Source organism: Bos mutus, chromosome 17 (assembly GCF_027580195.1).
Source record: "Bos mutus isolate GX-2022 chromosome 17, NWIPB_WYAK_1.1, whole genome shotgun sequence".
Classification (NCBI taxonomy): Eukaryota; Metazoa; Chordata; class Mammalia; order Artiodactyla; family Bovidae; genus Bos; species Bos mutus.
In genome coordinates this window covers 458,937-484,897 of record NC_091633.1, presented here as the reverse complement: position 1 = coordinate 484,897, position 25,961 = coordinate 458,937, and the positions used below count along the sequence as shown (strand labels likewise).

The 25,961-nt window shown below is 59.2% G+C and overlaps 1 protein-coding gene and 1 pseudogene across 5 annotated transcripts in view; both read right to left on the bottom strand.

Moving 5' to 3' along the window:
- Positions 1–25,961, bottom strand: part of HIRA (histone cell cycle regulator) — a 45,796-nt gene that overhangs the window by 11,243 nt on the left and 8,592 nt on the right. For 2 of the 5 annotated variants that reach the window (XM_070385678.1, XM_070385677.1), the window contains exons 2-13: positions 23,000–23,062; positions 22,073–22,183; positions 20,970–21,060; positions 19,997–20,091; positions 15,289–15,384; positions 14,348–14,508; positions 13,168–13,335; positions 11,881–11,994; positions 10,295–10,365; positions 9,964–10,069; positions 8,181–8,411; positions 7,489–7,574 (exon numbers count right to left, since the gene is read on the bottom strand). In XM_070385678.1, the coding sequence (XP_070241779.1) occupies positions 7,489–7,574; positions 8,181–8,411; positions 9,964–10,069; positions 10,295–10,365; positions 11,881–11,994; positions 13,168–13,335; positions 14,348–14,508; positions 15,289–15,384; positions 19,997–20,091; positions 20,970–21,060; positions 22,073–22,183; positions 23,000–23,062 (1,393 nt within the window). Of the gene's footprint in view, positions 1–7,488; positions 7,575–8,180; positions 8,412–9,963; positions 10,070–10,294; positions 10,366–11,880; positions 11,995–13,167; positions 13,336–14,347; positions 14,509–15,288; positions 15,385–19,773; positions 19,841–19,996; positions 20,092–20,969; positions 21,061–21,868; positions 21,998–22,072; positions 22,184–22,999; positions 23,063–25,961 lie in introns of those variants that run through there. The other 3 variants (XM_070385679.1, XM_070385681.1, XM_070385680.1) reach the window with 3 other exon arrangements.
- On the bottom strand, positions 6–5,640 carry LOC102274027 (large ribosomal subunit protein uL1-like; annotated as a pseudogene).

Below are 25,961 nucleotides of genomic sequence, written 5' to 3'. Positions count from 1 at the left end.
TTTGGGGCGGTTTTCATACAAGTGACAAAGAAGGAGAAAAGAAAGTAAAACCACTTTGTACACTACACTCAGTTGGAACCAAGTGAACTGGCACTTTATGTGCCACTAAGAAAGAGAAAAATCGCAACCGTTAGCTGTCAGACGCCTCTGATTTTAAGATGCACCCTGACCTGAGGGTTAACCCAGCAAGCATGTCTCGGGGCTGGGAAACAGGGCACAGGGGCCTCCCTGCCGTGGTGGCGGCCTAGACGCGCCAGGCCTCCCGACCGGCCTCTTTCGAGGAACGGCCGATGGTCTCGGTCTCCTGGCGTTGCTGTGACGCACTGCAGGGCTCTGCAGAGGGCCCTCGGATGCCTCGCCCGCCCTCCCCATGGGGCCGCTGTCTAGACTAACGCACCCCCAGAGCACGTGCCAAGGACAGCACACGGAAAACACAGGCACGCCTGCCGTTTTAACTGTCGCCCCAGCTTGACTTCACGTGCTACGGGGGATAAATTCCCAGAAGGAAAAGTGCACAGACGGTTCTGGATAAACCGTCCTCGGGGTCCTGCTGTGAGGTCCACCTCACAAGCTGTGTATGGCTGCCCATTTTTGCACACACTCACCACCGGTTTTATAAACTTCTTCTCCTCTGACTATCTGAGATCAAAGTGGTACGTTACTACAGGTTTCTTACTGTGCAGTCGCTCAGTCCTGTCCAGCCCCACGGACTGCAGCATGCCAGGCTTCCTGTCCTTCACTATCTCCTGGAGTTTGCTCAAACTCGTGTCTGTTGAATCGACAACGCCATCCAACCATCTCATCCGTCATCCCTTCTCCTCCTGCCTTCAGACTTTCCCAGCATCAGGGTTTAATTTACAATTATTTTGATGCAGGGTTGAAAATTTTTAATCTAGAAATATCTGACACTCTTTTTCTGTGAACTGTTTGCTCATTTCTGTCATCCATTTTTCTATTTTTTTTTTTTTTCATCCCGTCAATATGTATTGAGTAGCAACTGTGTGCCCAATGCTGGGAATACGGTGGTGAAGAAGACGGCCATGGTCTCTGCCCACATGAGTGTAAATCTCGTGGCCAGCCAGCCAACCACATCTGTAATTTTAACATTACTACTGTAATCAGTGCTCTGAGATCGGTCATGCTAAGACATTTAACAGCAAGTCTTGACCCACATTAAGACCTTATTCTATCTGATTACTGGTCTATATTATTAAGACCTACTTACCATATTTTTAACAATTCCTGTATGGACAGGAAATATTTTCCCCAGGATGTTGTGTTTTGACTACTTACCATGTAATTTTTCTTGCAAAAACACGTTGTATTTGTGGGGTTTAACTTTTGTGTAATTTGTAGGAAAGATTTTTTTACCTCTGAGGTCATTAAAAAAAAAAATGAAATGTTCAGAATGCTACTCTCTGAAAAGTTTCTGAGCTGTGCAAAACTGTAAGTTGTAAGATAGGGCTCCGTGTTTTTAAAACAATTTATCCTACTGAAGTATAACTGACTTACTCTGTTGTGTTTGTTTCTGCTATACAGCGGAGTGACTCAGTTACACATGTACATATGTTCCCTTCCGTTTGCTTTATCACAGGGTATTGAGTATAGCCTCCTGTGCAAGAGTACCCATCCCAGATGTAGCCGTTGCACTTGCTAACCCACAAGCCCCCACGACACCCCCCACGCCCTCTGCTCAGCAGCCACACCTGTTCTCCACCCCGCAACCTGTCTGTTTGCAGATCCGTTCCTTTGCGTCATGTTTTAGATTCCACACGTGAGTGGCGTCATCTGGCATGTCTGTGACTCACGTCATGTACCTTGATACCCTCTAGGTCGTTCCATGTTGCTGTAAATGGCATTCTTTCGCTTTTATATGGCTGAGTAGTATTCCGCTGTATGAATATACTGCATCTTCACACATCCATCTGTTGATGGGCATGCAGCTTCTTTCCACGGCTTGGTTAGTGTAGACGGTGCTGCAGTCAACACTGGGGTGCATTCCCTTTTGAACGACAGCTTTCTCCAGGTACGTGCCCAGAGTGAGCTCGCTGGGCCACTGAGGAACCGCCTCACTGCTTTTCACCGTGGCTGCACCGACTGGCCTTCCCACCCCCGTGCGGGAGGGCTCCCTTTTCTCCACACCTTCTCCAACGTTGGCTACTTGCAGACTTCTTAGTGACGGCCATTTGGACCAGTGTGAGGTGCTCACTCACTGTGGTTTAGATTTGCATTTCTCTAACAATTAGTGATGCTGCGCGTCTTTCCACATGCCTGTTGGCCATCTGTGTCTTTTCTGGAGAAATGTCTACCCAGGTCTCCTGCCCACGTTTGGATTTTTAAACCCGAGCTGCATGAGCTGTTTGTGCATGTTGGAGATTAAGCCCTCAGTGGCTGTGTTGTCTGTGCGTGTTTCCTCCCAGTCCACACACTGTCTTTTCATCTGTGCATGGTTTCCTTTGAGGTGTGAGTTTGATTAGATCTCATTTGCTTGTTATCTTTTTTGGTTTATCAAGCTGGGCCTTAGTACAGACATGGCGGCTCGCCTACGGTGCTCTTACTGTGCGAGGCCCTGACGTTCTGTCCATTCTTCCTGAGCAATGACACCAGGAAGATGACGGCCAGGTGGATGTACACAAGCTCGACATCTGTCATCTTCACTTGGCTGACAGCCACTGCCAGACACGGCACCTTCTTCATCTGGAAATTGATCGTGAACTCCACTTCATCAACTTTGGCCACCACGTTTGCATTGTGGGTCAGCAAGGGAGGGAACTGGCCAGCCTTGTTCAGGCCTGGGCCCAGGATTCGTGGGATTTGCTTGATCAGAGACTCTGAAGCCAAATGTTGAATGCGGAACGTGAAAGTCGCTCAGTCGTGCCCAACTCTTTGCGACTCCATGGACTATACAGTCCATAGAATCCTCCAGGCCAGAACACGGGAGTGGGTAGCCTTTCCATTCTCCAAGGGATCTTCCCAACCCAGGAAACAAATCCAGGTCTCCCACATTACAGGCGGATTCTTTATCAGCTGAGCCACAAAGGAAGCCCCCCAAAGGCCTCATATTTCTTGGCCAGCTTCTTGTTCTTGCTGAGTTTTTCAGCACCTCGAGGTCCACGTGGGGGTGTCCACAGCTGTGGCCGCCTCACAGCGCTACTGTTCCCCAGGACACACACGGAGCGCCTGGGGTGGGGAGTGGACTTGAGCCTGGTGGTGCCCGAGAAGCGTCTGTCCTTCTGAGGGGCAGTTTCAGGCTGATCTGGAGCTCCCCCGTCTCCAAACACTTCTGGCTGGTTCCCGGGCAGGACTCCGGGCACCGCTTCACAGAGGGTGTCATGGGAGACCCTGTTGCTTGTGGTTCCTCACACCATGATAACTGGGAAAAACAGAGTCATTTGTTTATTTTTGCTGCTATTCCTGCTCCCTTAAGACAACGCTGGTATAGCGTAGGCCAGAGAATGCTGGCCTATGTCCTCTTCTGGGGGCTCTGTGGCTGTGTGTGTCTAAGTCTCTAAGCCATGCCGAGTTAATTTACGTGCTCAGCGTGCAGGAGTGCTCTGGCTGCACTGAGGTACATGCGCCGTCCAGCCTCTCCCGCCCACTGTGCGCAGTCTTGCACTGTCTCCAGGGAGCGTCTGTCCTGACTCTTCACGGTACCCACTGCTCTGCTACGTGTAAGTGGGTCACGACTGTAACTACAGCTTCTAAGCTTTCATTTCCAGGGGGGCTAGTCTCCTGATTAATCTTTTCCAGAACACTTCAGCCGCTCCTGTGTACTTTTCGAGAAAACTTCAGAATCAGTTTGTCTTTTGCTGAAAATTCCTGTGGTGATGTGTCATGCTTACAGGCTGAGAGAAACCTGCCATCTTTACGATACTGAGTCATCCTATCTAGGAAGTGGTGTGCATTTCTAGCTGTTTCTGTGAATTTTCTTTTAGGTCTGGCAGTAGAGTTTAAGTTTTTTCCTCCATGAAGATCTCCTGTGCTCGTGACAGTCTAGGTGCGGTGCTGCTCACACGACTTCCCTTCACACCTTCCAGAGGGGACCGCGCTACTCGGCGGCGCGCGCTGGCCGTCCCAGGCGCCTGGTCTCTGACTGACTGTGGCAGCTTTTCCCGTTGACTCCCTCGCGGATCACACCACCCTTGACTAACAGCACACTCGCCACCTCCTTTCTAATTTCTTCTTTCTCTTGTCTGACTGTGTGAGCTGGCATCGCCAGAACAAGGTTAAACTACTGTCACAGGAGCAGACATTTGTTCGGTTTTCAAATTTAATTTGAAATAAGTTTATCAAGTTTAATAGACACCCATCTATTCCTATTTAATTAAGTTTTCAATAAGAATGATATTGGATTTAATAAAAATGCCTCTTAAGCGTCTACAGAGATGACCAAATTTACTTTGATCTACTGAAAGGTAGGAGTAAAATAAGTTTCCCCAAATCGTCTGAACCATCTCGCTTTCCTGAAATAAACTTTACTTATTTATAGTGTATTAGCATTTTAACACATTGTAAGGTTCAGTTTGTTAATTTAGGATTTTACATTGACATTTGGAAATGAGATTGATCAGAAATTTACTGTATCTGTCACATTTTGATTGTGAAATTTCAATATAGTGTTCATTAAAAAAAACAACTTTGCAAGTTTTCCTTCTTTTTCTAAGCACGAGAGGTATTTTCAATATTATCAGGTTGATGCAAAAATAATTGTGGTTTTGCACTACTGAAATTTGTGCCTTGATATTGGAATATATTCTAAATAAAATGTGATTATGTTATATATCATTTTACTGTCCATTTCTCACTTTATCTTTTTGTTAATGACTTATTATTTGCTATGTATTTTACATTTATTTTAGACTATGGAAACGATGTTACACACAAAGCAAATTTGAGAGATTTTCTTATTTGACTTCAAGATGGGCTGTAAAACCAGTGGAGACAACTCACAACATCAACAACACATTTGACCCAGGACCTGCAAACAAACGCACGGTGCAGTAGTTTTGCAAAGGAGACGAGCACCGTGAAGAGGAGTGAAGGGGCGGCCGTCAGAAGCTGACAAGGTCAACTGAGAGCGTCACTGAAGCTGACCCTATTAGAGCCACATGAGAAGCTGTCCAAGAACCCGACTGCAACCGTTCTACGGTTGTTCAGCATTTGAAGCAAACTGGAAAGGTGAAAAAGGTCGATGAGTGGGTGCCTCATGAGCTGACCAGAAATCAAAAAATCATCGTTTCCAAGTGTTATCTTTGCTTATTCTACAAAACAACAATAAACCATTTCTTGGCTGGGTTGTGACATGAGACAAAAAGTGGGAAATGGGTTGTATACGACAACTGGCGATGACCAGTTCAGTCGGCGGACCGAGAGGAAGCTCCAAAGCACTTCCCAAAACCAAACTTGCACCCAAAAAAGGTCATGGTCACAGTTAGATGATCTGCTGCTGGTCTGAACCACTACAACTTTCTGAATTTCAGCACAACCATTCCATCTGAGGAGTACGTTCAGCACATCAATGGGATGCACTGAACACTGCGATGCCTGCAGCTGGCACTGGTCAACAGAAAAGGCCAGTTCTTCTCCGTGTCGGCACTTGACTGCACGGCGCACAAGCGATGTTACCAAGTTCTGCCTCATCCCCATATTCCCCCGACCTCTCGCCAAGTGAGCAGCACTTCTCCAAGCGCCTCGACGACACTCTGCACGGAGAACACTTCCGTGCCGGCAGGACGCAGAGGACGCTGTCCAAGTTCAGGACGCAGAAGACGCTTTCCAGGCTTGTTGGATCCCGAAGTTTGTTGGGTTTTTATGTCACAGGAATAAACTTACTTATTTCTTGTCGGCAAAAATGTAATTGTTGATTGCGACGGTTCCTATTTTTACTGATAAAGATGTGTTTGAGCCTAGTTATAAGGATTTAAAATTCACAATCCAAAACTGAAATTACATTTGTACCCACCTGATATTAGAATGATTTGTTCTTTAAACTTTGTTAGAATTTTCCCACAAAGTTGTCTCAGTCTGGTGGCTTTTGGTAGGTCACCTCTGTGACAATTGTCCTCTGTTTCTTCTATAAGATTTCATCTGTATGGATTTTCTTCAGTTTCGGTAACTTTTGTTTTCCTCAAAATAATCCATTTTCAGATTTATTTGCAGAGTTCAACAGAAGTATCTTTCACCCTTTTGGTTTATTCTTTATCTGTGATTGCTTCCCACTTCTTTCCATTTTAAATATCTGCACTTTCTCTTTTCTCTTGATTAGTTAAGCTAATAATTACCTAGTCTGTTGTTACTTGTTTTGACATGCGCATCAAAAGAAGAAAGTTGTTAAGATCAAAAGCATTAAGTCGGGTGCAAGAAACGCTTGCACCAGGGCAGAAAGCTGGCTCAGGCACCACCCTGCCTCCTCAGCAGGACTCACAGGACAGAAGCCCCAGCCTCGTCTCCCATCCGTACAGCCCTCCCCCTCCTGTGGCTCTGAGGTGGTCAGGCTCCGCACAAGCTGGGCTTCACCTGGTCCTGAGAAAGGCGGGTGGGGGCGGTGCCCAGGTAGGTTCAGGGGAAAAGGCTCCTTCAAGAGAAGCCACCCTGGGCGAGGAGTCTGGAGGCTGGTTCCGGTTGGTGCGTGCACACCTGACCCCAGGAGGGTCTCCACAGCCCTCGGGGGACATTCAGAACAGCCCCGGGAGGAGAGCGAGCGAGCGCAGAGCGCTGCTGCACACGGTGCCCGTGCAGACGGGCGGAGGGGAGCGGGTCACCTTCGTCCACGGCCTGTTCTTCACACTCGCCCTCCGAGTCCTCACTGTGGGGAGAACGACCAACACGAAAGCCAGCCCGACCACAGAGGCCACGACAGCAGCGGGCGCCCACCGGGTCCACTGCCCGCCTGGGCCCCGCCCTGCACGCCCGGTTCTGGGAAGCGCACCGAGGGAAGAGCGGTGCTCAGACGCACGGACAGGCAGCCCTCCGCACACACCGCACGTCCAGGCACGGGGCTGGCTAGGTCAGGCACGGCGCGTTCACAGGCTGGCACCTGGACCCTCTGCAAGCTAGTGCTTCAGAGGACCAGTTATTAAAGCGGACACAAGGTCAAGAACCAGGAACAAACGGAGGACGCGGACCGCACAGTGAAACAGTGACTGACTCTGAGACTGGACTGCGGGTGACCCGGCCTTCAGTATCATGCACGTTTTTTCCTACTGAGAAAGAGAACGCTACGAAAGTGTAAAAAGAGACAGAAGAAGGCTGGACTGACTTCTCTCGCCCTGGCATCTTCAACGAAGTGGGGCCAGCTGCGTGGACACAGCAGAGCCACGGAGGCGCCTCCACGAGCCCGCCTGCAGCGCCATCAGGGAGCGGGGCTCTGAGGACCTGGGCTCAGCTTGCCCCCGTCTGCCCACGAGCCTGTGAAGGCTGGGCAGTGAGAGCTGCCCGGCGGAAGGAGAGAGGAAGAGCACCCAGAGAAGGTGCAGGGAGAGCGAGTACCCGGTGTCCAGCTGCGCTATGCAGAGAGGCGTGATTCTCCTCCGACCGTCTGCGGTCCGCGTCTCAACCTGCTTCTTCAAAAGGTTCTGGCAAAGGAGAGAAACAAACCAAAGAGACGCGTCAGTGCCTGTGAGTGGGCAAGGCCTGCAAGGACGCGAGCCCAGCTCCCCACACGACGGCCTTTTGGACGCAACCAGTCGGAGCCCCTGGTTCAGGACGTGTGCTCGACCTCACCCTGAGGGGCAGCGGCTCCAGCAGCCCCTCGCCTCCACCTCCAGCGCCCACCTGACTGGGCCTCCAGGCAGTAAACACGTGCCGGGCCAGCCACGAACCCGCAGGCACAGGCTCCATGCGGAGTTGCCTACCGGGTGAGACCTGACCTCCTGTCTCTAAACCGTGCTTCGTAAAAACTTCCCACAGAAGGCTCATAACCGAGGGCTCCAGTCGCACCCTGTGTGCACTCCACGTGGGGCAGGGGGCGCACTGCACGAGTGCCTGGGGACGGTTTTAGCCCCCAGCTCCGTCTGTGCCCTTCCCATCCCCCTCACCTGCACCCCAGAGGAGCACAGCACCCAGGGAAAGATGCGGAGCTGACAGTCTCCGGAGGGCAGGGCCCAAGGCCCACTGCCCCATGTCCACCCCCCTGGAAAGGCTGCGGGCGGTGTCCTCGGGGCGCCGGGCCCAGCCCTCACCTTCCTAATGTCTTCCAGGCTCTCCCCATTGACCACGCCGGCGACTGAGGAGGCGGAGCCCGTGTCCCTGGCCGCGGGTCCGGCATCCCTGGCCGTGGGGCCCTGGCGGTCCAGCTGTTGCTGCCTGCGCTGGTACTGCAGCATCTCGGGGTTCTCGATGACAGCGGTGGACAGCTGGGCCTCGGTCATGATGGCCAGGCTCTTGCCGTAGGTGGACTGGTGGATGCGGCTCTGGGGAAGGCCGAGTGAGGGGTGTGACGCTGCCCACCCGTGGGCGAGCTGTGAGTAGTTCCCCGCTCAGAGAGACAGGGCCCTGGGCAGGGTCCCCGAGCCCTCCTGCTGTCTGCCTGCTGCTGACTACGTGTCATGAGCGGCCCTGCACCCTCCCTGGGTGCTCACAGACTTTACGGCGTCTACACTTGGGGATGCGAGTGAATGCCTGACCCTACGGCAGGTCTGATGCAGAACAAATAGCAAGAAAGTCTCGCTGAACTGAAATCGAGACCCTCGGGTTGTAACATGAGGCTCTTAAACCACTGCAAGGACCCAAAGGCTTCTTGAGAACCAGATCCCAGACCCAGAACCTCCTCCCACAGCCAGAGGAGCCCCATGAGGCTGGAGGTCCCCACCTGAGAGCAAGGGAAAGCCTGGCGTACGGGCCAGGGGAAACGTTCTCTGCCTGCGTGGCTCCCAGCACATCCTAACCGTCACGAGCAGGGCCCGCCCACCTTCCCAGGCCTCAGCAGTCCTGGGCCACAAGCCGCTCATGGGACTGGGGACAGTGGCCTCAGCACGTGGGTGTGGCTGGTGGCACAAGCAGAAGACGCACACCGGGTGTGCCAGCGACCAAAGCGGAGGCCAGCGGGACCTGCCCAGCAGGGAGGACCCCGGGCAGGGCGGCCTGGGGCCACAGCCCTCCGTGCACCCTGGAGTCTCGGATCAGGAATCGGAGCTCAGCCTTAGCGTGCCTCCAACGTAGGGGCCCTGCCTGCACCCAGACCGGTCACGGCTCTCAAGGGCAAAGGGAGGTCACCCAGAGATGCTGACCGGGGGAGGGAAGAGCTGGGGTGGTGGACTCACTCGCCCCCCATGGGTCAGGACTATGGGTGTCAAGCTGGCTCAGGGCCCTGAGCCAGGCAGATCCCAACGCCCAAAGGGTGATGTCGTAGTGGGGTCCCCTCAGAGGCCTCCGAGGAGCTCCCAGCAACAGTGGCCCCCTACAGAAGAGAGCTGGCATGGGCCTGCTCGAGGGAAGTGAGCTCCAAGCCGAGGTAGGGAAAGCTGTGCTGGCCTGCGCAGGGCCCCAAGGATGCGCTGGCGCACGTCCTGGGCAGGCCACGTGCGGAGGAGGCCCGGCCTGGCCACAGGTGGCTCAGGCTTCTGCCCCCAGACCTCAGGCTAACCAAGGAGGAGCTTGCTCATGGGCTAGCAAGATGGATCAGCCCTGCCTGAAGGGGGGTGGAACACAGGGCCCTGGGCCTGGCAGATGTGAGTGCCAGGAAAGAGGGCCCTCTCTGTCCTGACGGCCGACCCAAGGCCGCATCAGCACAGCACACGGGACAGATGGGTGCCCGGCAGCCCCTCCGTGCTCCTGGCATGAGCACTGCCAGGGCGGCTGTAGACTCAAGGAAAGACGCCCAGGCCCGCTCGTGACTGAGACGGATTCTGGATGAACAGAGCTTCATCTGTGAGAGCGACAGGCTGTAAGAGGCTGAAACCAGGGGCGCTTCAGGAAGCAGCGAGTCTGCAGGCTGCAGGGGCCCCAGAGCCGCACGGCTCCTACCTTCTCCTCCTCGCTCAGGGGGTCTCCCAGCTCGTCCTGGGAGAAGTCCAGAAAGGCCACGGAGCCGTCCATGGAGCATACCAGGATGCCCAGCCCATTCAGGGTCCTAAGAGAGACAGCTGTCAGCAGCCAGGCGCAAGCCCTGGAGAGAGGCCCCCGCACCCATCCCAGAGGGCTCTAGGCCCTACAGTTCTCCTCACACGTACACTGGGGCTCTGCTCTGGCTGGGACCCTGGGTTCAGCCACTCAGCCCTGATCGCACAAAGCCTCGGGCTCTAGCGGATGCCGCCCCCTCTGCCAGACCATGCCTCGAGCCGAGAGACCAGCTTACCAGGAGATGTCCATGATGGATTTGTCAAACAGCTCGTGGATGACCACCAAAGGCCGTTTCAGGCACGTGAGCTGGAAGGCAAGTGAACGAGTGAAACCTCCCCGTCCACTCGGCTCAGAGCCACCACCAAAGACCCCGGTCCAGCTGCGCTGACACACAGGGCGTCTCCAAGTCCGCTCACCCCACCAGCAAGACCCCAGCGGTGGGCCCCAGCCCACCAGACACACACAGTGGGCCGGGGAGACGGCTGCACACACACCACACGACCAGCGACACCCGGGGGTTCTGGAAGGCCTCTTGAGCAGGGATGGGGCCAGGGCCGCAGGGGAGGAGGCAGCCAAGGCAGGTCCCGGGACAACACAGCATCATGGAGGACCAGCCCCCTGCGCGTACCCAGGCTCCGCAGGGGCGGTGCCACACACCTCACAAGCTCACACTGCCCTGGACCAGGCCCCGGGTCGCCACTACTAACCACTGTCTTGGGACATGCAGTGTACTCTCTTAAAGTCAGGCACTGGACTGCCCACTGAGAGCGTGATGCAGAGCCTGTCACACACATCCCGAGCAAGCCTGCATCCGAGGCCGTGCTCCCGCCTGACCTGCGTGCTCACGCCCCAGGGCCCCCACACGGCCGAGCACAGGCCCCCACGTCCAGCAGGTTGGGCTCCTCCCGCCTACGCCAGGGCCTGGGAACCCACCTCGTCGGCAGAAGGCCCTGCGGCCAGCCGGATCCTGAGCCTGGAGCCCATGGGAACCTCGCCCTCTGAGTCCTCTCTCCAGAGAGACCCAGCCTGGACCTTTGCCCACAGTCCCGCCCACAGACCCTCAGAAGCGGGGGACCGGTCGACCTGAGCTCCAGCACCGAGGCTTTGCTCAGAGCAGCAGGGATGGAGCTCAGGGAGCGTGCGCTGGACCACCCACGACGCACCAGCCCAGGTCTGGGGCAGGGTTGGGGATTGCTCTGCCATCAACAACTGTCCCAAATGCAGCCGGGGATAACCTCCAGACCTACAACTCCAGACCCACTGTCTACAGGGAGTCAACCATGAGGAATAAACTACCGTTAACACAGCAACACACAAATGTCAGCCATGGCACGCCAAGTGAGAGCTAGACGGGGTGCAGACCGTAAACCCTAGGCAACTGCACTGTGTGAAGCCCCAGACAGGAAGGCCAGGCACACGGCGCACGCTGCCGCGAGGTGCTGGGCTGGGGGCCAGGAGTGGCCCCGGCTACACGGAAGCCACACCTGATGATCTGCACGCTGCAGCCCCCCAGGGGCTCCGTGTCGATATAAAGGGTCTCTTAAAGGAAAGAAAGGCTGGCGCTGCATGCCAACTGCAGCCGGGCTGCTGACGGTGCTCCCTGCACCTGGATCCAGGATCCGGGGCCAGCCTCTCCTGGCCGGGCCCCGCGCAGGGCAGAGCCCACTGCCCGCCACCAGAGTGGGGTCTCTCTTCTCCCTGCGGCCCCCGCCCCTGGCAGCGAGCTCAGGGGGGACTCGCCCAGACGGACAGCCCCCACCCCCAAGCTGGGGGGCGCTCACCCAGACGGACAGCCCCCGCCCCCGCCCCCGGGGGGCTCACCCAGACGGACAGCGAGCGGTCCTTGCTGCCGACGGCGCAGCAGCAGTATGGGCAGCTGGGCTTCGCGGAGCTGCCATTCTTCTGCTTCTTCTTGAAGATTTTAGGGTTGAATTTCTGAAGTCAAATGACAAAGGCCAATCAGTAACTAACCAGGCACCAGGCAGGTGCCCTGTAGTGATGGTCCCCAACCTTCCTGGCACCAGGAACCAGTCTGGCAGAAGACCCGCAGACCAGGTCGGGTGGGGTGGCTCATGCTCCTGAGAATCTGCAGGCGGCAGAGCGCAGGCAGGGTGCGGGGTGAACAGATGAAGCTTCGCTCGCTCGTGGCCCCCTTCCTAACCTGCCACACGGTGGTCCTCAAGGGCTGGGAACGCCTGCCCTACACCAAATTTGAGATGCACATGGGCGGCCCAGTGGGGTTTCATCCCAGAAGCAGGCAGATGGCCAGTGTGGGGAGACGGGAGAGCTGCATCAGAGGCGTGAGCCCTGGGCCTGGCGGCTGGGAGGCTTTGGGGCGAGTGTCCTGCAGAAGCACCGGGCCAGCCACGTGGCGAGCCCTGCAAAGGAGCCAGCCCCGAGCCCCCGGCTCTAACAAAACCCCACCTGAAGCCGGTGTCACCAACACAGCTGTTCTTAGTTGTTTAAGACACACAGTTCAGGCCAGAACACCTAATGTTTATCATCAAGCATGGAAAGGGTGAACCCGTTCTGACGAACAGAGACCTGAGATCACGGTTCTGGACAACCCCCTGCCCTGTCAGCCTCAGACGCCCTCTGCTTCCTCCGCTCGGTGGCCCACAGCTGACCAAGTCAGGCTCACACAGGCTGCTCCACAGCCTGCCTCAGGCCTGTGAGGACGCTCCCCAGGAGGCTGACTGCCACCACCAGGCGGGTCAGCTGACTCACAGCATGGCCTTGGCGCCACGCCAGCCACGGATGGGTCTCAGGGGGCCTGGGGAGTGGGCCACTTGACAGGGCCACCAGCCTGAGTGCTCTCGGGCACGCCCACACGCGTGAAGGGGCCAGGCTGGGCGCACAGTAGTCCTAATCAAAGTCTGACTCTGGTGATACTCATCATCACGTCCGTTTGCCAGTAAGATACACAGGATGTGTTCCGTAATCAGTTTAAAGGAAAGAAGAACCGGACGACAACGTGTGCTGGCCCTCGGAGGCCGCTGCCTCAGTCCCACATGTGGCCTGGGCCTGGGGAGCACGGCCTGGCCCAGGCTGTGAGGATCCCGCTCGGGCGGCACTGTCTGCCACCAACCAGAGGCCCAGAGGACTCACCACGACAGTCACAGCTTTCCGATGCCCAACAAAGTCCATGTTGGTCTTCCAGCCCTCCCGCTCAATGATCTGGGCGGTGGGGCCAGAGTTGTTCATGGCGTGAGCAGATACCAGGTAGTGCCCATCTGGAGACCAGCTGAGCCGCAGCACGTGGGTCGTCCCTCCACACTGCAAGGAGCACCTGTGCTTGAGTGGAGCCCAAGGCCAACTCCAACACCAAAATCCGCCCCAGGACTCAGGCTGAGCGGCGCCGCGCAGCTCTGCTGCCCCACCACTCAGCACACAGGCTCTGAGTGCCAGCCAGGTGGCACCCCTGTCCACTGCTTCTGACCACAGACCCTCCTCTGCCCAGCACCGGGGAGCCCATGGGGGTCTGCAGAGCCAGTGCTGTGGCTGCCGCGTAGCCCTGCTGACCCTTGGGGGTCTGGCCGCGAGCCTGTCCTGGCACAGCAGCAGGGACCACGAGGGCCCGACTGCTCTCCTGAGCCCTCTCCTCCCTGCAGCCTGGAGATGCCACCAGCCAACGAGACGTTGGCAAAGTCCCCACAAACTGCCAAGGCACAGCAGAGAGGCCCTGCTTCCCGACCCAGGCAGCCCCGACACCAGGTCTCCTGCAGGGTGAGGTGACGCTGCTAAAAGCAGCTGCTGAAGCTCAGGGTCAGTCCTGGGCAGCCCGAAGGCCGAGGGGGGCGAGGACCCAGGCTGTGCAGGCGTGGAGGACGGCTCACAAGGCAGAGCCCGAGCGCAGCGTGGAGACACACCTGCACCAGGACGCCGGACACGGGAGCGTGCACACTCAGGGGCGCCGAGCAAGCGTCTCCCGGAGCACGGCAACCCCCGGCTCTGACCCCACGTGAAGGCAGAACTTGAATGAGAGAAGGGAAAACAGACACGAGCTACTGCAGTCACACCTCTGGATGCTGTGCAGGGACTGCCAAGGCCCCGCGGAGGCTGCCTGCCCCCAGGGCAGAGGTCGGCAGGCGCACCGGCCGGCACAGGCACTGCCTCTAGCCCCGCCTGGGGCGGTGTGCTGCACCCGCTTCAGCGCTAAGCCACACAGGCCTCGCCACCGCAAAGGCGGATGTTTAACAGCTCCCGACAAGGGAACTCTGGGCTGCCCAGCTCTGCCCCGCACCAGAGGCGGTGTGGGTGCAGGGGGTGGGGGACCGTGGGCCCTCACCTCGTCGAAAGGCTTGGTGATGCTGGTCTCTAACTGCCAGTCCAGCGTCCTCCACACCTTCAGGCTGCGGTCATCAGCTTGAGAGGCGATGTATTTACCAACAGGATCCCAGGTCAGGCCCTTCACCAGGCCAGAATGGCCTCTCAGAGTGGCTAAGATTTCTGTGAGGACAAGTAAGAAGTGTTGGAAAGACTTCACCGGAAAAAAACTGTCTAGAAACACGGGCGGAGGGCCAGCCGGCCAAGAGAGGGGGCTTCAGGAGCCGTCCCGGCCAGCCCCTGGCATTGGCATGCGCAGAAGAGCCCGCAATCTGCTCTCACCCAGGAGCTGGGCCCCAGCGCCGTCCCCCCGCCACGGCGGACACACGCCGAGGCTGCGTGCGCCCTCTGGGGCAGGGGCTGGAGCCGAGCCGCGCCTCTCGTCCTGCTGGGAGCACAGTCCTGCTGCTGGTCTCCCTTCTGGACAGGAGCCCACCCGCCAGAGCTGGGCCCTGCACCGTGGGGTCCCTGTTCGTCCTCACTGAGGATGAGGGTACGCGAGACGGGACCCGCCCCGACACAGCAGGGACAGGAAGCACTTCGTGGGCTGGAAATGCAGGGCTGGCCGGGGCTCTGCCATTGGGAGGGATTCCAGCCCGTCAGCAGGGAAATCGACTTTCTGCAGAGGGGAATGTGTTCGCCTGCTCACGCCCAAGGGCGTCACAGAGAGACGCCGGGGGCAGAGGCCGAGCCCGCGGGGAGGGTGCACCAGCTGGTACGCACCCGCATGGGCACTCAGCTACTGCTTCCTTTAAAGTCAACTTTCAAACCTTAGACACGGTCGACAGAGACCTGAGTTACTGGCAAGACCCTGAGAGGCCAACCGAGGGGACCCGGACCACCCGCTGCAGCCACCACTAGGGGGCGCCCTGGCCAGACCGCCCAGGCAGAGACGGCGCAGACCTGGGAACTTCACGGCGTTCCAGATGACCACGGTGTTATCCACGCTGCACGAGGCCAGCCAGGCGTCATGGGGGGACCACGCAACGTCCATCACATCTGGAAGACAAGGGCGGGCGGTCAGTCTCTCACCGTGGCGTGGGTGCGCACACACAGCTCCACCCTGCCCGCCAGACGGTTGGTCAGTCAGCGGCCCCGGGCTTCTCTGGGCTGGGCAGACTTGACCCGAGACCACCATCACTAGACTTTCCAAACCAGCCTGAAGCACTTCCCACTCAGGTCCTGCAATGGGACAGGAGATCTGGAGTGCCCAGCAGCCCTGCCCATCCTCAGACGAAGCATGGTAGCCCCCGCGAAGAGGGCAGGACGGCCGCGGGCGCTCTGGTTCCTCTGAGTGCAGCACCCGGCTGGGCACGGCGTGTATGGAGGAAGGGCTGGGGGGGCGAAGACAGAAAGAGCCGCCACTCAAGAGCCGTCGGGCCCTCTCCTCCAGGCCGTGAGCTCCTCGGGGGCAGCACACGCTCTCCCGCTGCCCCACTCCGCGCTGCGGGCGCGGGCTGGGAGCAGGCCCTGGCACCCACAGCACGCTGCACACCCCGCGTGCGGGACGCTTGTGGGCGGGGCTCCTCACGCGCTGCGAGCGTGATGTCCGATCCAAGGCCCCTTTCAGCTTCAGGATGGCTCCCTTCTCACCCGCCAGTCTGTTTCTGTGTCCTCGGCCACAGCGAGACTGCCCGTCCGTCTGACACTGTCTGCAGCCTCCCCTGCTGCCCCCGTGTGCTGGGAGGAGGCTGTGGGGGGTCTAAGGCGAAGGCAGGTCTGTAGCAGGGGCACAGGAACCTCTGGAGCCTGGGCGGGTGCTGGGGGCTCCACGCACACCCCAGACCCCTGTGCTTCCAAGGCCTAGAGCAGAGGCCTGCTCAAAGAGGACTCCAGAAGGGAGGTGGGTTTCTCAGCAATTTCCTGAGCTGTGGATAACGCAGACGTCAGCCGCCAATCCCATCAGCTTTCCTTCCTGTAGGAGGTTACTGTCAAGTCTGTTATTCTCCCTCGTGGTACTTTCAAAAATCATTACTTCTTTTATATTTTATCTTGTTAACTGTGAACGAATATCCGCTCTGCTGGTGGTCTGGTGGGTGAGCGCTCCTTCTGCCTCCTCCTCTGCCGCGTGCCTCTCACGGCTGGAGTGCGCCATGCGGGCTGCAGCTGAGCTCATGTAGCCTCCTCGGCCCCGCCAGCCGCTGCATGGCTGCTGACCCATCACCCGCAGAGAATGACGCTTTCCTCCGGTTCTGGGGCCTTGGCGCTGCCTTGAACTCACAGCCCTGCGTTCTCAGGAGCCCGCGGCCTCCTGGACATCCGACCCTCTGTGTGAGCTTCCCCCGTGTCCTGACTCGCCCTACCAGAGGCCCTCTGGAGCCACTGCCGAGTCTGCGGTCAATATCCACAAGGGACACAGCGTCCCCGCACGCCAGCTCGGAGCACTTGCCTTCAGACCAAGCACCGGAGGCGCGCCCCACCTCGCTGTCAAGCTCACCAACTCCCCAGCGTCATTCCATCCTGCGATTCCCATAGAATGACTTTTCTAACATCCTTAGCGTCTTCCACCTGCACCAACGACCTTGGCTTCCTGGCCTCGGCCACTGTCCCCACGGCCACGCCCAGGAGCCCTCCCTGGTCTCACTCCCACTGCTCCCCCAGACTCTCCGATGGCTCTTCCAGGCCATCCACCTCGAGGGCCCGGCACCCACCCCTGTCCGTGACGGCTCTCGCCCTGTCTCTGCAGGAGACCAGCCAGGCTCCATCCAGCTCCAGGCCCAGGTCTCTCCTAAGCCCCTCCAACTGGGCCTGAACCGGACCGCACCTGCAGGAACCATGCCCGCCAGGGCCACGGCCTCCATGTGCTGTCCCATGGCCGACGCGACCCCTGGTGCACAGGCAGCTGTGGGGCAGGGGTGGGGGGCTCGCCGTGAAGCTCTCAGCATCTTCACTGCCCCCCGCCCGCTGCTCAGCCATGCCCCGAGCTCCGGCCCTGCCTGTTACCCCCTGCACTGCCCTCCGCGACCAGCTCACGGGTCTGCCCCCAACCCCTACCTCTGCTCTGCTCCCCAGATCTGCCTGACCACCTGCCCCGAGTTCACCGCGATGACCCCCGCAGCCCGACAGGCCCTCACCCAGACGCCACCATAGGTCCCCCCGCCCCACAGCCCAGGCCCTGCGCTGCTCTGCCTCACTCAGCCGAGTGCCCCGGCCCCAAGCCCACGGCCACACCCCGGGCGACTGCCCTGTGGGCCCCTCGGCCTGGTCAGGCCACGTGCTCATCCCCTCCCCGCCCTCCGCTCTTCCCGCCGGACAGCACCTTCTGAGACCTTCTTTAGGAGTCTGAGTATCTCTTTTTATCTGTGGATACTCCAATTGCTACTTTGGCTACTGCTAACTTTTGGCTATTGCTAGAGAAAACCAAAAGTTTTCTTATATGAGGCCAATTTAGTAATTTATTTATATTAGTCTGAAGTGCTTTTCAATGCTTTATAAGTTCTAAGAGTTTCATTCCTCATGTCATCTCACTTTTGTATTATTTTCCAGTTTTTCTACTTTCTCTCCTTTTTTTTTTTTTTTTTTTTGGTACACCACACAGCTTGAGATGGCTGGATGGCATCACCGACTCGATGGACAGGAGTTTGAGTGAACTCCGCAAGTTGGTCATGGACAGGGAGGCCTGGCGTGCTGCGGTCCATGGGGTCGCAAAGAGTCGGACCCGACTGAGCGGCTGAACTGACACAGCTGGTGGGGTCTTTGTCCCCAGACCAGGGACAGAGCTCGGCACCCGGCAGGGAGAGGGCTGCATCCCCCCTGCTGCACCTCCAGGGCACCCCTGCGCACCTCCTGACTCTGTTTAGCTGCAGTGCAGAGATGCCCCAGGAGTGGTGTGGCAACGGCACCCATGCCCGTCTCCTCTCCGAACCAACGGGGCGAGGCTCAACTGCGGGCTGTTTGCCCTTGCTCCCAAAGACCCAGGGAAGACCTTATCACAGTAGGAGAACAGTCATTTATGGCCGTTAAAAAAAAAAAAAAAAAGGATTTTTATTAGGAATTGATGCTGAATAACCTATAATATTCATTTCAGAATGCCCTAGGATAACCCTGGCTTTGCTTACCTAATTTCCTAGTATGTTAACATATGTGAACACAGCACCACAACACAAAATTCTTCTGTTATACATCATACTTGGTTAAAATGAATCACTGCTATCAATGTTATTAAATTCACAGTATTCTGGTGTTACTGATTTTTCCAGCTTTGTTCATATTTGCTGGAAACGCAGGGTTGTTGCTTCCTTTGAAAAGTAAACATTTCTGTTTCAGGATAATTCTCAATAGTCAGAAACCCCGCCTCAACAGATAAAGGGGGCTCAGGAGCCGTTTTCTGAAGGCGACTCCCAGCCTGCCGGGGCTGCCACTTGCTCAGGTTCCCTAACCCTGTGGGATCAACTGTGGGGCTTCAACTTTCTGGCCAGCCCTGTTTGTTTCTGCGCTCTGTCTGCAGCTCGGCACCAGCATCACACTGCGCCTGTCCAGGTCAAACTCGCCCGGTACCAGGTCTTCACACGCCGCTTTTCAGGACCCAGCGCCTCCTACCCATCGTCTCTGCTTTCTCACGGATCCTTTCTTAAATGGTTTTACTCACACCTGCCGCCGGAGGAGCCCCTACTGAAGGCGAGCAGCTCTGCCTGCCTGTGGGCTCAGACCCAGTCTCAGGAGAGGGCCCATGGACGTCCTCTCTGAGCCCCCCACCTGGGTAGCCTCACGGGCAGCTTGCTGGGTTCCAGAGACGCAGCTGACTCCGTCAGGGTGACCCATTGGCCGTCCCTCGGCCCCTGGTCACCCTTCCAGCACCGTCTGCAGCATGCCCCACCGACCCCGCTCTAGCTGCAGGCTCCTCCCCAAGGGCTCGGGACACCCCCCACCGCTGGCTCTGCGGGCACCAGCGAAGGGCCCGCTCCCCCGATGCTCTGCCCTAGGAAGTTCCGCAGTCCGTGTCCTCTTAACGCGCACAGGCCCTGCTGGGCCACTTCCACCTGAGCCCGTGTCCACCTCCTCTGCCACAGCGTGGCTGGAGGGTCCCTCTCAGGCCCCAGGGCTGTAAGGGCCCCCATAAGCAGGGCCGTGAGCCCTCTGGGACCGGCCCTGTACACGCAGACAGCGCCCCAGATGCAGTGGGTGAGACGTGGCCGGCTCACTGCCGGGCCCTAGCCCCTGGCACGCCCGCCCGCCCGCCCGGCCCTTCCCAGCCAGACTGCAGGCTTTCGGAGGAGACTGAGCTGCCCTGACTCTGGGGTCCCTGGCCTCTGACCAAGTGCTGCCCGCCTCAGTCCAGACCTGAAAAGTGCCCACTGGAGACACTCTAAACACACTCAGAGTCAAGTCAGAAGCTTTCCAGTGGGCCCCCGTGTGCGGGTTTCTGTGGAATAAAGAAAGTGCGCTTACGGACTTAGCGATCCACTGATGAGGCAGTGACTCAGTTCCCAGGATAAACAGCGGAACGTGGGGAGTTCTACATTAAAGATATAAACACACAGCCCATGAGGGCAGGCGTGGGTACACTGACGCCGCTGGAGGCAGGCGGGGGTCGGGGCGGCCAGGCGCGGGGCTGCGCTGGGGCCCGCGCTCCACGGGGCCGCTGTGGTGCCCCCCCGGGCAGCCCACTCACCGCCTGAGTGACTCCGCAGGATGGAGACGCATCGCCACTGCTCTACGTTGGCAAGCTTGCCACCGGAGCCGAACACGGTGCTGGGCCCGATGTACCTGTGCGAGAGAGGAGTCAGCGGGGGCCAGGCCGGCGCCACGGAGACAGACAGACAGACAGCGGCCGGCTGCATGGTGGGGGCCGGGCGGGCGAGGCCGCATCTGTGCACCGGGTGGACGCTCGCAGCCCGACCGACCTTGGCAACGTGTCCAAGAGACAGAATGACGTGACGGCCACAGGCCCGGACGTCACTCAGAGCGAGATCCCTCACGCCATCTACACTGGATCACAGCCCAGGACACACGGAAACACAAGCACAGCCTGCGGCTCCCTTTGAGTGGTGGGATCGTGATTTGCTTCTACATTGGCTAAAACCACAGCATCCGAGGCCCTCCTGCAGGCCCGTGAACTCCCTGCTGGGACGCTGGGGCCGGAACAGCACTGGGGTTATCCCCGGGCCCCGCAGGCGTTCCCAGCTAACACGCTCCATCCAGCAGAACCCATCCAGGCTACAGGCAGGCTCTCCTAGCCGCAGCCCCGGGGACACTGGCTGAGCGGGAGGCGTCTGGTCCCTAGCCTGCCTGGCCCAGAGGCCCAGGCCCAACCTGGGAGGCCCCAGGAGAAAGTGCACCCTGGCTGCAGGCGCTCGGGGCCGGGGAGCCATGGAGCCCTGGAGCCCCGGGCAAGAGCGGGCGAGTGAACGCCAAGGAGGGCGGGCTCTGGACCCCACCGCAGGAAGGACAAAACCAAAGAGGCCACCAGCACTGGCCCTGGGGGCCCTGAGCCGGTCTGCAGGCAGGGGGGTGACTGCCCCCATCCACGTGTACTTCCTGCCAGCCCTGAAGCTGGAGCTCTGGGGACCTCAGTGCCAGGGTGGGATAAAGACCAGCAAAGAACCTTCTAGAAACAAGACGGAAGAAAAGAAAACAGTGCTTACGTAGCCCGCTTCCACACCATAATCAGTTTGTCGTCTCCCCCGGAAGCTAAGTACATCCCACCGTTTGACCACCGCACACAGTTCACGCACGCTGGGGAGAGAAACAGAATGTCACGTGTCTGCGGGGCTGGGCGGCAGGCGCAGCTCGGAAGGCCACTCTGTCGGGGCAGGAGCGGGCACGCGGGGCGCCGATCGTGTGCACGAGCGCCCGCCCAGGGCAGGGTCCGCGGGGGCGCTCGTCTCTGGGAGGTCAGTGCTGAGCGCACGGTCCGGAAACTGGGAACTCAGAGCCCTCGCGTGAGCCGGGTGCAGCCTGCTGAGACATGTCTCCGACCAGGGACGACGCTCCACAGGAGGGCTCGTGAGAAAAGGCTGAGACGCCCTCTCCAGACCATCCAGGGAAGCGGCTCGGTAGAGCGTCAAACTGGCTTCAAGCCACCTACCAGCTCCTTCCCAACTGCAGGCAGACCGCTCTGCGCGCGCCAACTAAGCGGGCAGAGATCCTGGCCCTGCCGGTCGGAGCCCCCGGGGTCCCACGACACAGGACACTGTCCAGGCTGTGACCCTCACGTGGATGGCGGGAGGGGCCCAGTGCGCACTGGGCGCGTAACTGGGAGCGGAGCGGCTCTGGGGCAGCTGGGCGGGCCCCAGAGCCGGGTACGGCCCCCGGATGCTCCAGGGCAGGGAACTGTGTGGCTACCACGGGAGAGGAAACTGCGACCCCGTCGGGGAGCCCGAGGCCTGGCAGAGGCCCCGAGGGCCACGGCGGCCGTCCCGGCGGCTGCTTAGCTGTCTCGTGGGCACCCTTCCCTGGAACCCTACTGCCTCCAGGCCACTGGTCCCAAAGCCCCGTGGAATCAGGCAGGAATGACTTGTGAGCAGGAAATCACCGGAGGTACCTGCGGACTGTCCAAAGGTGGTTCTGTGGGCGGGCCGGGTCTTCTGCTGAATAACTCACCCAGGTGTGCAGCCAGCATCTGCGCGTCAGACAGCAGGCCACGGGAGCTACGCCGCACGGCCTTATCTCTCTGATCACAAACACACGTGCTAGCCTTGGGCACTGTGCCAACACGCAAAGCCTGCAAAGGGCCACCCTGTAATACCTAAGTGATTGTCCATCTGGCAAAGCATCTTGGGGACATTCTCGTCCTTCTCGTCATCCTCCTGGAGGACTGGAGACATATTCCAGATTACAACCTTCCCAGAATCCTGTCCTGGAACGGAGGAGCAGAAACAACTCGATAAGTCTGGAGCGGGCACTGGACACGGTGCCCCGCCCTCGCCCGGTGCAGTCAGGCTGACCGGGCAGATGAACGGAAACAAGCGCTGCTGGGCCCGGAGGCCCGGGCTCTGCCCTCGACGCTGGCCTGGACTCCAACACGGGCCCACCAGGGGCCCAGGGGGGCCTCGTGCCGATGTGGGAGACAGCGGCTGTGCAGGGCACCCCACACCTCCCTCCCGCCAGGCAGCGGGCACTCTGCTGGCACACACACCTGAGCATCTCGGGAGGGATTCCACTGCTGGGAACTCCCAAAAGGGCAGCCCCTCACTAACTCTCCAGTACAGAAGCGAAAACCAGTAAGGGCCTGGATGTGGACGTGCCAAAATCTCCACACAGCGCCCCCGAGACAGCCTCTCGGCCAGGAGGTAAGGGCTCCTCCTGATCAGCCCCGGACCTCAGGGCGCCAGCCCGGCAGGCAGGCGCGCCCGCGCAGACGAGGACGGAACCCCAGCCCCAGGGACTGCGTGGAGCTCTCCCGAGCCCTGAGAGACGCGCAGTGATGGCGGGCTGAAGCCTGCGCACAGCCCCCTCCAGTTCTGTCATGGGACTACCAGCCCCCCCGCACTCAGGCAGCCGAGGTGCAGGCTGCCTTCGACAGGAGCCCACGCAGCAAGGCCAGAATGTAAACCTGCTGCCAGCACACTTGGAGCGCGCTGAGCCCCAGGCTCAGCCATGAGCTGCCACGGGCGCGCTGCAGAGCGGGGCGGGCGAGGGTGGGCACAGCGCCCCGCTGCTCCCCAGAACCTACCTTGCCCTCCAGTTGCGAACTTGGTCCCGTCCGGATGAATATCAACTGAAAAAATTGGTTTGCCTGGGAACAGAGGAGAGAGACACATGGTAACATGCCAACACGTGCAGAACCAGCGACTCACATGCTGTCCCCGATCACCGCTTGAGGAAAGACAGGCTGCCGACAAATGCCGTGAGTCAGCAACAGCGCGAGCTGCCCCACAGCCTCCCGGGCACCGAGCAGCCCGCAGCGCCTGTGCCCGCGGGCTGCGCCTGCAGACCCCGCACTCACACCCAGGTCACCACCAGGTGGGCATGTCTGAGAGGCAGCTTGGCCCACCCCGGTCCCAGGGGCGGCAGCGATGGGCACCCTCACCCGCTCCCCCTCCGGTACAGCTGGACCCCACTGGCGTCATGGAGTCATCTCCGCCAGCACAGACCCACAGGGTGCGGTCAATCAGACAGCACTCCCTGAGGGAAAGGCTAGGCCCCACCGGGGCCGGCGAGGCTGGAGCCAGTTGGGCAGACTGACTGGCGAAGGCTCCGCAGCAGACTTCGCCCATGGGCGTCTCCCAGCTCTCAGCCTCCTTCAGCCCTGGGCCCAGCCCAGGGAGGGGGCTCAGGGACACACGAGCGACCTAACGGCGAGCTGGACATCAGCAGTCACTAACACAGACGTGGGGCGGTCGCCAGGGGTCTCTCAGTTGAGGACTCTCTGTCTCCATCACAACAGCGGGGCACAGTGGAGGTGGGCATGAGGGTCGGGTGCTGGCGTCACGTGACAGCAAGCGGGGACCGAACAGCAGTGTGGCTTCCCACAGCGCCGTCTCCTGGAGGGCACGGCCACAGTGAAGCCAAGCGCAAGCCTCCACGAGGCCGAGGCAGGCCTCCACCTGGTCATGACGCGGTGGCAGGGAGCAGAGGGCACAGGCACCAAACGCTCCTGCTCCGCACTCTGGAGGCAGCAGTTACTGCAGGCCCCGAGCCACAGCTCTGTCGTGACAGGTCAGCTCTGCCTAGCAGCCATGGGCCCACCCCGAGCACAGGCGGTGTGTTCAGAGCCGGGCGCCAGGGCGGCTGTCAGCCCTGACCCAGCGGCACCCACCCGCGCGCAGCAGCCACCAGAACTCGTCCTGGGGCACAGACCTGCACAGGCCCCCTCCACCCTCAGGAGAGCCCAGACACCATCCGCAGCAGCCCCAGGAAGGCAGGCGTGGGCAGCATGGGGGCGTGCCGCCCATCCCCACAGGGACAAGATAACCCAAGAAGCCTACTCCTTCGTGTTCTGCATAGGCCAACTCGCCTGGGCAGCTGCCATTGGAGCAGACGAAGTCCCAGCTGAGCTGGCACCAGTCCTCAGTGGGCAGCAGCGAGAGCACCCAGAGCCCAGCTGGAGCACAGCACACCCATCTGCCTGCAGACCCACCCGGAGCACCCAGAGCCCGGCTGGCACACGCACAACCCCAGGGAGGCAGGATGCACACGCTGGGAGCCTCAGCGCGAAGCTGGGGGCGGAGCCACCGAACTCAGCCCGGGGCTTCCTGCAGAAACCACAGCTGCCCTGAGCTCCCAAGGCGGAGGATCAGCCAGAAGACGGGGCACCACCAGGAGTGCAGACCCGGGGGCAGGCTGCCACCCTGGGGCAGGAGCAGTGGCGGTTCCTATGGAGAAGGAACTGTTGAGCTAGAGGACGTGGGGACGGCAGAAACGGGGGTGGGCCCAGGATCTGCTGCCTCGAGGAAGGCGCTTCAGCTCTCTATGCGGCCCCTCATCTACAGACGGGCAGCGGAACCCTAATCTACAGACAGGCAGCCGGAACCCTCATCCTCCAGACGGGCGGCTGGAACCCTCATCTACAGATGGGCAACTAGTCCCCAGTCTACAAGACAGTCGGCCAGCACCGAGGAGACAGACCAAGACTCCAAGTCACAGGGCCTCCGAGGCCTGCGTCTCAGTACCGAGTCTCTCAGAGCGGGGTGTGCCCGCACTCATCGAGGCTGGCACCCATCTCCTCTGCAGGGAATGTGCCTCGGGTCAGAGGACACACGGACGGATCTCTGAGGGGCTCTGGCGGTGGCGCTGTGGCTGCAGTGTGAGAGCCTGCCGTGGAGCCACAGAGACGCGCCCCCGACGGCCTCTACGGAGACGGCGACACAAGTGAGGGATACCCCAGGAGCCGCCGCAGCCGGCATCCCACCCTCGGGCTCTGCTCCCAGATGGCCCTGACCCTAAGCCCCCTGGAGCACCCCACTCCCGTGCTGTCTGGGGGTGCTGATCCGAGGGCTGCAGCACGCAGCTCCCCATTGGGCAGGAAGAGAGGCAGCTACCGAAGCCGGTTCTGACTAGGGCACTCAGACAGAACCCTCCTCCCGGGCCTTAGGAGGCCCCCGAGTCCTGACCTTCACCTACCACCACCTACAAAAACCAACCTGAGATGATCAAAGGCCTGGATGTTGAACGTAACATTTTAAAAACTCTTAGAAAAAAACAGGAAGGAAAACGCTTCGTGACACTGGATTGGGCAACGATTTGTTAAGATGTGACAGCAAAAGCATGGGCGTTAAGAGAAAAACTGGACAACCTGGATTTCTTGAAAACTTTCACTCATCAAAGGAAACTATCAACAGAGTAAAAAGGCAACCTGTGGAATGTGAGAAAATGCTGCTAAGTAACATCAGATGTCCAGAATATACAGAAAACTCCTAAAACTTAATGACAAAATCCTCCAAAACTTTGATTCAAATGGGCCAAGGGGGGCCTCCCTGGTGGTCCAGTGCATAAGAATCCACCTTGCACTGCAGGGGAGGTGGGTTCGATCCCTGGTCCAGGAACTAAGATCCCACATGCCACGGCCAGGGCAACCAAGACCTCGCACCGCAACAGAGACCCCGCGGGGAGCACTGAGGCCCGGAACCACAGCCAGAGACAGACAAACGTTAGCGGGTGAGAAGACCACACACTCCTGTAAACGGGCAAAGGAC